At 44.6% G+C, this 16,659-nt stretch overlaps 2 protein-coding genes across 7 annotated transcripts in view; one reads left to right on the top strand and one right to left on the bottom strand.

Annotated features, from left to right (window-relative positions):
• The window catches only part of LOC147013421 (rho GTPase-activating protein 1-like), a 138,282-nt gene that overhangs the window by 69,218 nt on the left and 52,405 nt on the right, over window positions 1-16,659 (top strand). The window lies entirely within an intron of this gene.
• Window positions 6,306-12,725, bottom strand: LOC147013422 (ferritin heavy chain B-like). Of its 6 annotated transcripts, none has more exons than XM_085855232.1 (5): window positions 12,602-12,725; window positions 12,042-12,163; window positions 11,686-11,832; window positions 6,859-6,984; window positions 6,306-6,758 (listed from the first exon to the last, which is right to left on the bottom strand). In XM_085855232.1, the coding sequence occupies exons 2-5, from the start codon at window positions 12,153-12,155 to the stop codon at window positions 6,609-6,611; spliced, it is 537 nt and encodes a 178-aa protein (XP_085711358.1). In that variant the 5' UTR covers window positions 12,156-12,163; window positions 12,602-12,725; the 3' UTR covers window positions 6,306-6,608. The 6 variants fall into 6 exon arrangements, with proteins under 6 accessions (XP_085711358.1, XP_085711356.1, XP_085711355.1 ...); XM_085855230.1 differs by lacking the exon at window positions 12,602-12,725 and adding an exon at window positions 12,399-12,555; XM_085855229.1 differs by lacking the exon at window positions 12,602-12,725 and adding an exon at window positions 12,347-12,537.

The raw sequence follows: 16,659 nt of genomic DNA, 5'->3' as shown, positions 1-16,659 counted from the left end.
CAGAGAGAACCAAGGAGCGATCATTCACAGAGACAATACAAGAGACCCTAGCAGACTGTTATATATCTCAACGCAAAAGTCCACCATACAAGGTTGTCAACAAGCTCCGACCTGGATGTGAAGGATCGATGATAGCCACAAGGGAAATAGGAATTATCTGGGTCTTCTTGAGAGAAGAGAAATCTGCTGGAGAACAAGAGGTACCAGGATGGTCTGGCTTAATTTTTTGAGACTGGTACCAAGCCCACAAACCTTACCAGTATCGACTACGATCCAGTGATAAACCATCCAATCACGGAGTACAGAACAGTAAAGGAATGCTTATGGTATGCAGAAGAGGCAAGCAGAGAAGTTGGGCAACTATACGTAGTGACATTTGATTTTGGAGTATGCATGAAGGCATACCCCTTGTTGTGGAACAACCCGAAGAAGTATGAGAAGCACAGTTATGATTGGGACGTTTCATTTAATATGCGCTTACCTGAAGATGGTTGGAAAAAAGATGGCCAGCTCAGGGCTTTCTGATGTACTTCTGGAATCTGGACACATTGGAAGTGGATCAATTCAGGGCGTCTTGAAAGGAAAGCACTACGAGAGAGAAATGCATTGCCATAAAAGTCTACTCGAATGACTCGAGCGACTTGTCCTTGAGAGGTTTCTGATGGAAGGAGGAGGAAGCAAAGTCTTTGACAAGTTGCCAGAAATGTCCAAGTCAAAGGTCCAGAGCCTTATCCAAGACCCATCAGAAGAAAATCTCAAGTCAGTTCGAAGTGATGAGGCAATATCAAATTACCTCAAGGAGTACCAACAGTGCAGGCAAGGCATCGCTGATGGGAAGCTCAGAACGACTGCTCAATTTTGGATGACCTACATGAACCACATTTGGCTTGTGCTGGCTCTCATACAGGCCGAAGACCAACGACTTCTTGCTGTAGGCAGAGTGCCTGTACCTGATGGCAGATCTCTTCTTCAGTTTCAATGGACACAATTATGCAAGGTATCTAACTTTCTTCTCTGTGTTCTTAGCGAACATCGACACATCTCGTCCTGGTGCAAAAGAACTGCTGGAAAGAGGGGAAATCAGTGTTGCGAGATCATTCATTCCAGGGAACAGATGTCAGGTGGACAAAACTATGGAAGAAAGCTTCATGAAGAACGCAAGTCACAGTGGACCTGGAGGAAGTGGCATGGGTGTTTGAGGAATCACAACAAACTATGGTGCATACCAGCGATGGGTGAGAACTATGCATGAAAGCACAAAATTTGTGGAAGCCACACTCAGCATGGCTGAAATGCTAGAAAGCTCAAGTTCAGGAAAGAAGCACAGAGATCTTCAGCCTGCAGAAATTCTGAAAAGTGAAGAAGTGGTGTCTGACATGCAAGACTCAATTAAGGGGTTTACAAACCCATTCAATGTTGAAGTCAAGACCAATCTGTACTGCATTTCATCAGGTGCACGCATTCCAGAAGAGAATGAGGATGATATACTCAAGGCTAAGGACAAAGGCAAGGCAGCTAAGGAAGCATTCATCAAAGACCGATTGGAGAAGTTCTTTGAACCAGTGAAAAAGATGAAGCTCAAGACCATGGAAGACACGGGCAAAGCTGTGAAAGTCAAAGCTGGAAGTAATAAAGTAGCGGAGTATCGACAGCAAGACAATATCGCCTTTCAACTGCTGGTGAAATCCCAGTGTCAGGAACCAAAAGTGGATCTCGCAGAAATGCTGAAGTACCCTTTTTGACTCCAGTGCCCTACAGTATTGGCACTGCCGATGACTTCCCAGCAAAGAATGAAAAATCCAAGGGATTCAAGTACCTGATGAAAGACACTGACATGGCAATCCCACCTCCACAGGACCAGACACTCCTCGTGATCGAGGATGGCAACACCTTGTTCCACTCCATGACAGACATCCTGAAGAACTTCAGTGGAATATGTAACAAGTTGTTCAACATGATGCCCCACAATGTTGACGTAATATTCAGTACTGACATGTACAAGAAAGGGTCTGTGAAAGCCATGGAAAGAGTACGCCGGGGTGGTGCCGAGAAGCTTCTGCTGCAAGGTGGAAACACCAAAAGGCCTCCACATTGGAAAGCATTTCTCACAAATGAAGAGAATAAACAACAGCTTGTTCAAGTCATGCTCGATACATGGAACAAAGATGAATATGCAGCGCGACTTCAGCACCAAGAGATCATGATCAGTGAAGGGAAGGCCTACAGATTCACATCCGAAGATGGAAAGGCAACAATAAGGACACCCCTTGAAGTACTGAACTCAAGCCAAGAGGAAACTGACACTAGGGTTATATTCTACACTCTGTATGGAAAGGAGATGGGGTACAAGAATATGAAGGCGAAAACTCCGGACAGCGATATATTTTTCATACTTCTGAGCTACATCTCCAGAATCGATGGCGTTTCAGTGCTATTTGAAATAGGATCTGGGAACAACAATAAGCTTCTCGACATATCAGAGATTGGTAATGCTTACACACAGCAGCACAGGAAAGCACTGTTGGGACTTCATGCCTATACCGGCTGTGACTCGGCAAGTGCATTCAAAGGCAAGGGAAAGGTCAGACCAATTCAGATTCTTGAGAGAATGCCGGTATATGTACCAGCATTAGCACGACTTGGTGATACATGGGATGTGCCTTCAGACTTGATGCTTAAGTTGGAACAGTTCACTTGTGTCATGTATGGCAAGAGTCAATTTCAGGAAGTGGATGAAGCAAGGGTGCTCATGATAAGGGAGAAGTGTGGGGACAAGCCTCTGGACGCAGGCCACAACATTGACCTTGGGAAACTACCTCCATGTAGAAAGTGCTTAGAGCAGCACACCCGAAGAGCTAATTATCAAGCAGCTGTTTGGAAGCATTCTCATATCGCAGATCCCAATATACCAGATGACATGCAGGAACATGGCTGAACATACACAGATGGTGTTATGGAGCCACTGTGGATATCAGGCAATATTCTACCCAAGAAGTCGATTGGTTCACTGCAGGAGGCATTGGAAGAAGACAGTGATGATGAGGATGATGACGAGCCATGCGAATGTGAAGATTGTGTGGACTCGGACATTGAATAGTATGATAGCCAATGAAGGACATAGCAAGCAAACATCAGGCTCAGAATCTGCGAACTAAGGACACTTCTTCTATATATGACTGATAGTTAATCGAAACAGCGTGATTATCAACTGGTCGAGATGTCAAACTCAGATGTGTGCTACGAAGTTTGCTAAGACTCCAACAGATTGCAGATCATCTACTCATAGTTTTTGCCATTGTAACGATCGACTTCATAGTAGAGTGCACATGCAGGCGAACAATGTGAAGATAAACCATTTGTCAGATCTGGTGTGTGGCTAGTAGGCTTTCAAACATCTGGTAACTCTGGAAGAAAGGGGATACAGTAAATATTATTAGATTAATGTTTTTATATCCAAATGCATTCAAAGTGTGAGATCTTCAATTACTGCACTCAGATGGACCATATGAATACATTTTTGCTGTGTATGCTCTCCTTTAGCCGCAACTAATTACACATCAGTTTAACTTTTGTGCCTACAGGATGGTCACTATTTCCAGACTCTGGTAGAGATACATTATGATATAATGACATCCACTCACCTTATTTACATACCACTGCATTTTAAAATATTTTATTTAAACTTCAAGGCCCAATCTTATCAAAATATGTAGTCATGATGTTTACATGAAACTCAAAACAGAGGACACATCGCTCCGTGCATTCTGTTCATAGGGAATAAAGATGGATAGGAAATTCATTGTTCTATGATTTTTGCATGTAATTAAGCTAACCAAACATTATTCTACATCTCTGACAACAAACAAAATATGTTCACTTTATTCCTTGACCCTCCAAACATATGTGTAGATTCCTCATTTACAAATTTCCATGTACCAGAAGTTGAGATATTTACGAAAATGAGAATTTCCATAATGGCGGATCCTAATTAGCATATCAATGCATTTAAAATTATTTCCACTACTTTTACTCAAACAGAAAATAGTTATGTTTCCCTTAAACACCAACAGACATCACGTCGCAGTTATGTATTATATCAGGCCCAGGTAATTAATTCTATTGATTAATCTGATTTCAAATGATTTTCGAACGATTCATTGTGGTTTGTATTTTATGCTAATTAGCCTACTTAAAAAAAAATTCAGAAATTTTAATATATTTTTTGCAAACCCAGCTTGTATCTGGCAAAACTTAAGTAATTTTTTTTGACAAAAAACTGACATGTGGTAATTACAAGGAAAGAAAATGGAAATTCTTGCATTTTTGTGGGAATTATTGTCAAGTCAAATTTAATTAATATGCAAATGATCTAAATAGCATAAACAAAATTTTAATACGTAAATGTATAAGCTTTAATTTGACACCAATTTTGTGATTTTATGTTTATATTTGACAGAAATATTGATATTTTGCCGATCTTTGTGAGATTCGTTTATTTATGATTGGTTGCCATGGAAATAGCTTAATAAAGCATAGTGCAAATGAGTTATTTTTCTGGGAACATCTTTTATCTGATACTTGGGATATATATGAACACTGTGGTCTCAGTGAAAAATTGTCGCAGGGGGGATGCAAGGTAGGTCCCACCGGCCCCCCCGGCCTACGAGTGCCCTGCAGAAATATTAGGGGGACAGAGCACAGAGAGAAGGTGATGCAAGGTTGTAGGGAGAGTCAGTAAGAGACAGAAAGACCACCGACCTGCCTGCCATGAGAGTGAGAGACGCAAAGACTCAGCTTCATCGCGGGAGACACCAACGATCCCAAATGCCTTGGTTTCCACAGCGTTAAGCCGAGCGATGTGTGAGGCAGGAGCACCAGTTTCCAATCAAGCTGCAGATGAAAGCTTTATATGTGGTTCGGAGCTCAGGTGCACCAAGAAAGGAGTCTGCATGACAGAGGATGCAGAGTTGAAGACTGGCATGTAGGCCAGCTTTGAAATGTGGCTTTCCCAGGAAAGATCATGGCAGACAGGGAGACCCAAGAGCTTGAATGACAGACCTTCAAGAGAATTGAGAAAGGAGATTAGGGGGAGGGGGGGGTTCAGACGCCATTGAAGACCTCCATCCATTGTTGGGAAAGCAGGAGCAGCACATCCAGAGTAGAGTGACCTGGTCTGAATCCAAATTGATGATCAGAAATCAAGCCATTGGAGAGGAGGAAGGATTTAATGTCTGTAGTCATTATGGATTCCATAACCTTGTTGATGGGTCTGCAGTTGCAGGGACCTGTTTTTGCACCTTTTTTATGCAGGGTGGTGATGTTTGATGATTTCCAAGCAGATGGCAGATAACCTTGAGCAAATGAGAGAGTGAATAGAACAGAGAGAGGGTGAGCAAGAGCAGCAGAGCAGGTTTTTAGGATGCATGGGCTGATGCAGAATCAGAGTTGAAGTTTGACAGCAGGCTCTCGACCTTGTCAGGAGAAAAGGACACAGAGTCCAGGGACAGCTGGGTGCAGAAAGTGATTGGTTTTGGGGACACAAGACTTCAAAGCAGAGTTGAGGCATGCAGCCTTTTCACGGGCAGTGTCAGCTGTGCAGCCATTTGAGGTAAGGTAGGGGAGGAGGGGAGAACATACACCAGAAAAAGACTTAACTAGAAGGGCATTTGGTAGAGTGCATACCTCCGCCCCGCAATGCCTGATCCAAAAGAACATATCGGGTCCAATACATTTTTGAAATATCATGCTATATATCGTTTTTTGGCCCTGTATCTCAATGGGGAAGAATCACTTAAAAAAATTCTGGTCATCGGATTCGGATCCAGATCTTCACCAAAATTTAATCAATGCTTCCTTGTCTCACACCCAACGTATCCACCAAATTTCATCTGGATTCATCCCCAACTTTGAGATATCCTGCACACAGTCAAAGACAGGTGGGATGAAAACTTAACCTCCTCCACTTTCGGTGGCAGAGGTAACTTGACGTCGTCAGGATTTGGAGGGAGACAGGTTTGAGAGTTCAGACAGATGTTGTTTTCTCACTCTCCTGAGGGTAGACACATACTTGTGTGGCTTCGAGGAGTTTGTACATGTTGAATGAATGACAACTACAGCATGAAATAAACTTTTCAATGGATTACAAAAAAATACGAGACAAGAGACAAATACACACACAATACATCACAAGGGCATATGAACTTGGGATCCTGACATCCACGAGCCAAGAGCTCAGACCAGAACACCAAACATGCCAACCAAGGTGAGAGTTGGATAATATTTAGTGAATTCCTTTGCAATAGAAAAACAACAATAATAACTTTATTCACTCAGTAACTATGAACTCGTGTCCATAATTAAATACAGGAAAAAAAAAAGTTCACTGTACATCATAAGATAGCAAAACAATGAAGCAAGTTTTGACCACTCAAAAATAAAATAATGAAAGAAAAAAAAAAGCTACAATTTTGTCTTCCTGAAACCGAATACTAATCGGAGAAAGGAAATGAGTTATGATGTAAACATAAACTGATGTATCAAAGAGGAGAAAGTCAGGACTATTTCCTCACTCGACACCAATTTGGAGGAAGGCTCAACTTAACCTCCCCTTAGTCTTTGAGGGTGAGTTTGTCGAAGAGGTATTCACCGACACCATTGGCCGGCACACCAAGGCGCTTCAAATTGGTCACGAAGTCTCCGAGTTTCTTGATAGCTTGAACTTGCTCATCCAGGAACTCTCGCTCCAAGAAGTCACACATCTGGAATTACAGGAGGAGCGATATGAAACTTGCTCGACTTAAAAATAAAACTCTTTAAAGGAACAACACTGGACAATAGGACATGAAGTTTATAAATTACTTGAGGGTCATTCTTATCAGAAGCAACACCATGGAGATCCAGCAATGATCTGTTCACACTCTTCTCCAGTTGCAAAGCCGACTGCAAAGCCTCGAGTCCGTTACTCCAGTCGTCCTTCTCTGGTTTCTGCAAAGCAATGGACACGACCGTACGCTCGGATCACATTCGGCTCCAAAAGCACGATGGCTCAAATAACAAGCTTACATTTCATCAAAAACCCAATAACAAGCAAAGATGCTCAACGGCACAACGGTTGCTTTAACAATCCGAGATGGAATTAAATTTTAAACGAAAAATTTTAACAATTGAAAGTTTAGCCACCAGGTTTACTTTAAAACACACCAATAGGGAGCCAGCCACTGCCAGTTTCAGCTTCAGGGACACCATCTCAAGCAAGGCAGTTTGTGGTTAAAAAATAAATAAATAACCATCATCCACAGCAACCAATAATAATATGACATACAAGGGGGTGTGCTCCTTTAGCAAGCAGCTTGCTATTGCTTGCCAAGACAGCCATTCCATATCAATCACTTTGCGAGCTGCTCGCTTTGCCGCTCAGCAAACGGAGCAAGCGATTCAGAGAGGTGCTCCGTGACATTAGCAAAAATTGCTGCTCTCATCGCATTCAAAATGTTCAGAGGCATACCCATAATCTATACAATAAAAGGCCATTCCCATCTGTCTGGGGAAAAAGTTACATGAAGTACCTTCAGACTGCTTAGACCCCACTGGACCCTCAATATACCTTTAAACTTTTACATCATTTAAACCCCACCTCTCCAAATCCTCTAAATGCGTTTGATTTAGACACTTAAAACCACTTTCACCCTGTAAACTCCTTCTCAACCCCCTTTGGACCCTACCCTTTAGAACCCTCATAGACCCCCTTTAACCTATTAGACTCTTAAGACAAATTCAAACGCACACCATACAAACATCAAAAGGAGTCTTCTTGCAAAAAACAGACCACACCTTTTTCAGCAAGTAATGTACAATCTTTACCCACCCAGAGGGTGGGTACTCTGCTAATCTATATTATAAAAGGAGCAGTGTCTGTCTGTCGTGTTACAACTTGAGAACGGATTAATGGATTTCAATGAATCCAATGACGGTGGATTCAGGGAACTCCCGGGAAGGTTTGTGACGATAATAAATAAAATAAAAATTATGGGTACATGGGCACACACATGGCGAAACTGCAAACGCCAACTTGCGATGCTGGTTGTCCCTGCACGTCACGGAATCCTTTTTCTTCTTTCCAAATTTTAGCCATCACAGCAAAGATTGGTATTTCCGTCAGCGAAGCGGCGGGTCTTACATTCTCGTATTGTTGAAGCATGCAGCTCAAACTGTTGAATCTGCCAGACCGGCCCACGTGCCGTGTATGATTTCCGACAAACTGTGTGAAGCAGTCATGCTGGCCAGCTGTTTGACATCCCCAGCAGTTTTTCTGAGTCTATGTTTTTCCTCGTTAACTGCTGCGGTGGGGCACCGGAGACAACTGGGCACACTTCTTTTGGCTGTGCCGTACGTCCGTACTCCAATCAGTGGCTCGAGCGGTAGCTGCAAGGACGCAGGCACATTTTGTGCTGGGCGTTCTCGCCAGACCCAATTGTTCCTTTACGGACATGTGTAATGATTAAAGGAATTTGAGTCGCTCGGAGAACAAGTTCATGTGCAAATGTGTATTGAAAAATAATCGGGGTTGGGGGGTGGGGGGAGGGGGATTTACAAAGAGAAGAAATAATTATTTACAACAATTTCAACTACACGCCCCAAGTTTCGTACAATCGGTAGTGTCCTTAATTACTCAAATCTTAAAGGCTTTCAGGCATTCCACAGAAGGACAAAGCAGGAAATGAAAGGACTCAAAGGAATACTTGAAGCTGCGTCAGTCAGGATGCAGCTTCACCTGGGCAAAAGGGCCTGAAGACACAAACAAAAATACATTAAACTTAAACACACACATGGGGGGTTGAGGGGGGGTGTGTGGACTGCAGCTGCTATACATTTCAATGATGCATGTCCAATATCACAATAAAGCTCGACATCTGTGATCACAAAGCGATCACCAAGGGTAAGCCTTCCCAGGCTTTCCCTTGGATGGCGATCCAAAGATGACTATTTTTCAGACAACCACATGACCGTGACCTTCAATATTTAGGGATAGAGTATAAATTAAAAAGAATTTTAAAAATAAAATAAATAATAATGTGGCCCCATCCACAATCTATCCATAAAACTCAACATTATGAAAATCAAAGGAAAATTGGTTTTTCGGTTAATTCGGTCACAATTCAAAAAAGTAGGTCAAGGACACGAATCAAATACCAGGTGCACAGCTTCAATGGAAGAACATCTTGAAGGCCAAGCGGTCTTTGAGATCCCACATTGACAAAATATGCTCACTTATTTTTTTTGGAGATTTGACATTGACAAATTAAACTTAAAAACATGGCTTACTCTATGGCCTAGGCTATCTGGAGGGCATTTTTTTTTTAAGATTTGACCTTTAACATAGAGTGGTATGACAAATTAAACTTAACAACATGGCTTACTCTACGGCCTAGGCTATCTAGAGGGCATTTTTTTTTTAAGATTTGACCTTGACCTTTAACATTGAGTGGTATGACAAATTAAATTTTAAAACTTGACTTACTCTACGGCCTAGGATATCTCGAGGGCAATTTCCTTCCGATTGGACAAACCTGGCAAGTTTTGGTGAAAAATGCTAAATTGTCTATAATTGGGTCATGACCTGAAAAATTAGGCCAAGGTCAAATAAAATTACATCAAACCCACATAATTTTTATTCCCATTGTTGATGCAAAATTTAATTCCAAAAGTCCCAACCAGCTCTGAGATGCAGCTCGGAAATTGAGAGCAGGAAAGAGTACCCCCCCCCCCCCAAAACCTGGGGTAACAAAAATAGGACCACTGGACCTGCAGCTTATCTTGACCCTGGCCTAATATTTTAACCAAAATTTGGCAGCATCATGACTGATGGATCTGGGAGAAGAAGATTTTTAAAAAATTTTTTACCAAGTTGGCCATTTTGACTGACAGTCATATGACCGGAATGAGCTTTGCAATCCCCCGTTACCAGTCAAGAAAGGAACGTTGCTGCCAAACTTGCAGCCGGATCGGCCCAGCGGTTTGGCCGGAGAAGTCGAAATAGGAGACGGACTGACTGTGCCCGATTACAATACCTGAACGGGAATTTAAATTCCGGACAAGCTAAAAATTGGGGGCACCAATTGTAGACACAAACACAACAGCTACAAATCTTCCTCTATTTTCTTGGCAATATACAAGATGACTACCTTATACTGTTACGAATCTGGAAGCCATTTGCACAGACAGACAGCAGCCCGCGCAGTTATTTCGATAAGTATGTTTTTATAGTCAGGGTCCCATCCTTCTGTCTAATGGGAATTCCGTGTGTGTGCACTACGAGCTACTTTTATAGTCGGTTTTTTTTAATATCTTTAAATCTTCATCCTTCGTTTTTGCACCATCACCATCCATCGCCCACGTGCAGCGTGTCACGTACAGGGGTGAGGTTCCCTCCGCCCATCGTGAGCTCGTCCAATCAACAGCGGCCAAGTCGCCCGACAACCCCTCGTCCAATCCGGAGGCGAGTACCTCAGAGCGTTTCTCTCGACCCGCGGGGGAGGGGAACGATAAGACGAGGTGGCGAGCCGTCGTCGAGGAAGGTTCGCTCCGTCGTAAAGGAGGAGGAGAAGGAGAGGAAGCCTCGTCTTGCCTGTTGGCACCTGGTCTGGTCCGTTTCCATGCTGGCTGGCGTCAGTGGCGTCGTCCCTGGTCCCTGGCGCTTGGTGCTGTGTTTTTGGTGGCGGGTTCGAGTCCCGCCACGGTACAAGCTCGACCAGACCGCACGAGGCGGGAAGGTACCCCGGCCAGGCTCTACCGAATAAAGACCCGACGGGGTCCAGTTCTTTTTGGTGTGTGCGGCGCAGTCCTGTAAGTAGAAACTGTCTAAGTGCCCCGCGTTCATTGAACATTACATTTCTTTATTCGGATAACTCTGCTCTTTGTGTGCTCCCCTCCCCCCCCCCCGATTATTGTTATAAATAAAACCCCGTGTTAAATGTACCAGCTCGCTTTCTGTGCTTTCTCCCATTGGTCCAGCACGGTGCATATTGAGAATTAGTGAGGCCATTCGTGCCGTAAATTGTTCATTTGGTCCGGCGCGGCTTTGGTGACTTCCGCTCGGTGACGCCGGATCAGAGTCGGTGATAGCGACTCAGTTCGGACAGTCAGCCGAGGGTGTGGGTTCCCCGGTAGTTAGACGGCGTGGGTACTTAGGTAAATTGGAATTAGACAAGTGGACCCTACCTCACGCCGTCAAAATATTGGCGACCATGGTCCTCTAAGTGACCCGTGACCTTTCGGAGTTGTCCGAGAGTCACGACCTAAATTCCGGGTGTTCGGTGGGAGACGACTCCACTGCTCCACCTTGTGGTCATTTATCGCCACCGAACCCCGGCCCACATCAATACATTGTAGAGCTCCTCCCGAGAAGCAATTCCAACAACACTTTCATCGTTACATTACATCTACTTTTCATCCTAATTATAAAATCCCCCCACCCCCAAACCCTCAAAATGCAGAGGTAGGGTCCATATACAAGTTTGGTCGGGAGCTTTTTCTAATTCTCCATTTCTTTAGCTTTCTTTCTCTCCTCGTACTCTCGATTAGTACCGTTATCGTGCTTCCTTGAGCATGATGAATCAAGAAAGCTGCTTAGCAAGCGATGACAAGCCGCTCGCTAACGGAACCCACCCCAGGTCCAACGGCATGTACCTTGATGTCTTGCAGGTAAACGCGTCCTCCACGCTGGTTCTGGTAGCTCATGAGTTTCTCCGCGTTCTCCCGCTCCTTGTGACTCCTATGCTGAAAAAACCTCGAGAAGTTCTCCAGGGCCACGTCATCCCGGGAGAAGTAGCAACTCTGGGAAGAGAAGGGAATGTTGAGCAGAAAGGAGATTCGCATTGAAGGGGAGCGAGCACATGGGGGAGGGGGGCGTGGGAGAGGGGGCGTGGGGGAGGAGGGGGCGTGGGGGAGGAGGGGGCGTGGGGGAGGAGGGGGCGTGGGGGAGGAGGGGGCGTGGGGGAGGGGGGGCGTGGGGGAGGGGTCTGAATGTCATCCAGGATCCTCACCATGGAAACATAGACGTACGAGACGTGCATGTCCAGGTTGATTTGCCTGTTTACTCCAGCCTCGCAATCCTGGTGGTAATTTTCGCGGATTTGGGATTCTCCATCTGCAGCCATCGTTGTCGCTGTTTGTAAAAAAAAATATATATTATATATTAAAAAAAAACAACCTCTACCCACAAAGTTTAAACGTCCACCAAGTAATGCTTGCACACGGGAAGGCCGGCTTAACGTGCATCTGAAGGACGGATCACACATGGACTTTGAAACACCAGAGCGGTAGTTTATAGCCGGGCAAGGATTCGAACCTCGGCTGAACGGCTCAAATAAGAGTATATGCACGTTTGGAGAGACAGGTACCGACGTCGGACGACGCTTCAAAGACCGGACCACCGAGTCTGCTTCAAATGGCGTCACGGCGCGGGGAACGTAAAGAACGTCGTGAAGAACGTCGCGACGCGACAACAAAGAAATGAATAAAACGTGCAGCGAGTTAATTAATTAAAAATTTTTTATTTTTTTAAGCAAACATTGATTCCTCACAATTCCTTTTTAAAACGAACCTGTGTCCTGGGAGTGAAAGTAAACCACGAAAGAAGGCAAAAAAAAAAAAAAAATCTGGATCCTGTCACGATGGAGGAGCGATCGACGGACCGTAATTCGTTCTCTAACAACTCATTCATCCGTTCAAGTTTCGCGCGTTTTATTGTGAGATTTAAAAAAATAAAAATCGTTCGATTCTTTGAATTAATCACGTGTAATCTTTTAATGCTTTTATAGATAGATAATGTTACATTGACTTGAAATGCCCGTTTTGTTATTGGTGGTTGTGCACTAAAAGCGGAAATGACGTTTTCACATTTTCCTCATCTTCTTTTTACTTCTGACGTTTTGTTTTAACCGCTGATCTGAACAAGTTTATACGTACGCAGTAACGAATGGTAAAGGGGCATATACACATCAGGGGGGTGTGTTCCATTACCAAGCAGCTTACAGATCGCTCGCCAAGCGGCTTAAGCACTCAAGCAAGCACCCCGACGAAACGATTGATAAGGAATGGCTGGTTAAGCGAGCGATAGCAACATACAGCTGTCAACCCAAACCTGCTTGAAGGAGTGAGAGTATTTCGTAAACGGGGTCTGGTGCCGCAGGGCCCGGTCAGGTCCAGGGCGAAGCCCGAGTAGGGGCCAACCCCCACCCCTGCCCAGAACAAATCCAGTAAAACGAGAAGGGCACTCGGTAGAGCACATACCTCCGCCACGTAATGCCTGATCCACGAGAACGACAAATTTGAAATATCATGCTATACAGTACTATATCGTTTTTGGCCCGATCTCTCAATGGTGAAGAATCACTTTATATATTAAATAATTATCGTATCCGGATCCGGATTCGGATCTTCACCGAAATCGAATCAATTCATCCTTACAACACACCCAACGTGTCCACCAAGTTTCATTCGGATCCGTCCACAACTTTAAAAGATACCCTACACACAAACAAACAAACAAACAAACGGACATACAGCGATGAAAACATCACCTCCACCTTCGGTGGCAAAGGTAACTAGAACAGCACTCGGTAGAGTGTATACCTCCACCAGGCTGAACAGTTTACGTTTTTGTATCCCATTGATATGTTGGATCTGAACCAAAATCGAATCGGCTTGTTCTTGTCACCGAAACAACTCATCTACCGAGTTCTGTCACGACTCGTCCACAACTTGAGCCTGGTGTTGGCTTACTAGGTAGCTTAATGGTAGCTACTACTAGGTAGCTTACTAGGTAGTTGGCCTGGCTAGCTTAATGTCTTAGGGTCTTGAGTTCAAACCCATTTTTATATTGAACGAACACGAGGTGGGTTGACTCAGCCTGTCATCCTTTTGAGGTTGGTGAAATGAATACCAGTTTACTCGTAATAGGGGGCACTGCATCAGTGGCACAGCTGCACCCCGAGAAAATGATGCAGCCGCAGGCTGCATATGAATAAATAAAATCTACAACTTTTTGAGATATCATTACATATTTACATTGTGTTACGGTTCTGGGAACCGTATGCATACGAACATACAGTTGTCCCGAAGTTAGTTATTCCGTTAAGTATATGTGTAGATAGATCCCTACCTTGTGTGTAGTGGGAAGACACTGGGGTGCATTGCGATGGGTTTTAGTTAGGTTTATAAATCATTTGTCCCCTTTTATTTTGAACCACAGTACCTTCTTCTCGCTTTCGGAGGCAAAATCTTTGTGCAGTACCTTTTTGGCGAATCCAGACACGCGTGGAGTGGGCGAGCTTCCCGGCATGGCCGAAATCTCGACCAGAAAGGGCGGACCCATGGAAGCCCCGTCCAATCAGGGCGAACAGTGACGTCAGCTTCACCAAGGCCCCTCCCCGCTGAGGGAGATCTATAAATTACGAAGCAACCCTGAGAGCGAGGAGCGTTGGAGTGAGACAGTTCGTCGACTGGTAGCGAAAGAAAGGAGGAAGGTCGTGGAGTGGTTGCACTCTTTGGGGGTCATTCATTTTGAGTGTGAGAGAGCTTGGAAGACCTCGACCCGACCTTGACCGGGTCTCTCGTTGGGTCCTGTCTGCAGCCCTGATCCCCGCCTCGGACTCTGCTCTACTCAACCCAGGCTCCTTCGCAGACACGGTCTCCACGGGTGCAGCCGTGGACCGAGCCGCACGACCATTGACAGGTGCTGCACCACGGAGCATCCCTTCCCTCCAACATTCAGGTACCCGAAAGAACTGCGACCTCCGCTCACCTCCCTCTCTGGCTGCGGGGGGTCCTTTGCCATACATCTGGGTTTACTTTCGTCTGAGTGTGCGTCTGAGTGTGTGGTGCCATCTTTAAGTCGAATTGCATAAGTGTTTTATTTGATCATTGTAAATCTTGCCTGTTTTATTCCCGCGTAAGTCTGCTCTGTGTCCTTCTTTTGTAAATTGATTGTAAATAAATTATTGTAGAAATGTTCCCAGTTCATTTTTGTCTTTTCCTTCATTGGTCCAGCATGGTTCGAATCTGAGTTTAGCCGGGTCTTTATCCCCGATAATCTGTTCATTCTAGCCGGTGCGTCCTTGGTGGTTCCACTCGACTGCATCCTATCTGGAAAGGTAGTTGGTAGAGTTGGTGGTTTGTAGAGTTAATAGTTGGTTGAGTGATCCGGATCGGGAAAGGCACATCGAGGGCGTGGTTCCCCGGTAGTCGAAACCGCGTGGTTAATTAGGTAAATTGATTCTAGACAAAAAGACCCTACGCCACGCGGTGGAGGTATTGGCATGCACGGTCGGTTAAGCGACCCGCCGCGTCACGGAATTATCCGTGAGCGATGGCCTACAATTCCGGGATTCTGGTGGGAGACGACGTAACTTCCCCCACCTAGTGGTCATTCTTGCCACCATAACCCGGCCCACAACAATATATATATATATATATATATATATATATATATATATATATATATATATATATATATATATATATATATTGTTACGGATTTTATAATCCGGTCTGATGAATGCATCCACACATCCAGGTCCTCAGACAGTTATTTCCTGAAATGCATGTTCAGATTAGCTTCATCCCCATGTCTAATGGGATCTTAAACGTGATGCGTTGAGAAGGGTAAAGGATAGATCCCCTCTCTTATGGGAAGCTTTTTTTCTTTATGACAGACACGTTCACACACATTTCTTTCACGAGCTCCGACGCCCACCTTTTTTGAGAGCGCACGGGTCGTCATGGTAACCGTGCCCCAGTGGGGTGGGGTGAGCTTTGGGCAGACGGCACCCCGTAGAGACGCCCCAAAGATATAAAAAGACGTTCTGTGAGGCGAGACGTTCGGAGAGGAAAAGGCAAAAGAGGGACGTTCTGAAGCGAGAGAAACATTCTGTGAGGAGATACGTTTTGAGAGTGGGGAAAAAGCGAAAGCGATACATTCTGAAGAGAAAGAGATATGTTCAGAGATAATAAAAAAGCGTGAACGAAAGAGGTACGAGAGAGAAGCGAGCAAGAAGCGGGTGGAGACGTGCAAAAGAAGAGAAGGAAGCGCGCGTGTGGGTGTCTGACCAGCGCCAACAGCGAGACGGTTCGTCCTGCCCAGAGCTTCGGCAAGCGAGCGTGTGGACTGGCGTTCAAGGTTGCCCTGCGAGAGGCTGTACGGCAAAGCTGGGTGCTGACGACAGACGTGACACGCACGCACGCATTTCAGAACGTTTTTGCTTCACAGACGATTTTCTGGTGAGCGAGACGATTTTCTCCCCCTCTCCTCCCCCTGAATGATCCGTCGGGTACCCTTTGTCTGTGTTTAGCTGTAAGTAATTCAACCCCCGTTAAGCATCTGCTCTCTGTCTGTTTCCTGGCATTTTGATTGATTTTGCTTTTAAATTCCTTATTTACCTCAGCAAATAAAAAGTTCTTTTTATTTAATTATTTTATTATTAATAAATTATATTTGTCGATTTCCAACCTGTCCGTGTTTGTCCTTTCCTTACATTGGTCTAGCATTGTTCGAACCGAGATAGACTGGGAGGTAATTACCACAGATTTAACCAAAAAATCGTCGGCACACACCAGCGGTTAAAACGTTCGGCCGCCCTAATTAAAATCTAATCAGATAAT

The sequence above is a fragment of the Eptatretus burgeri genome, chromosome 14 (genome assembly GCF_056783735.1).
Source record: "Eptatretus burgeri isolate ZD-2024b chromosome 14, Ebu_testis_v1, whole genome shotgun sequence".
Taxonomy (NCBI): Eukaryota; Metazoa; Chordata; class Myxini; order Myxiniformes; family Myxinidae; genus Eptatretus; species Eptatretus burgeri.
This window is presented reverse-complemented; position numbering and strand designations above follow the sequence as displayed.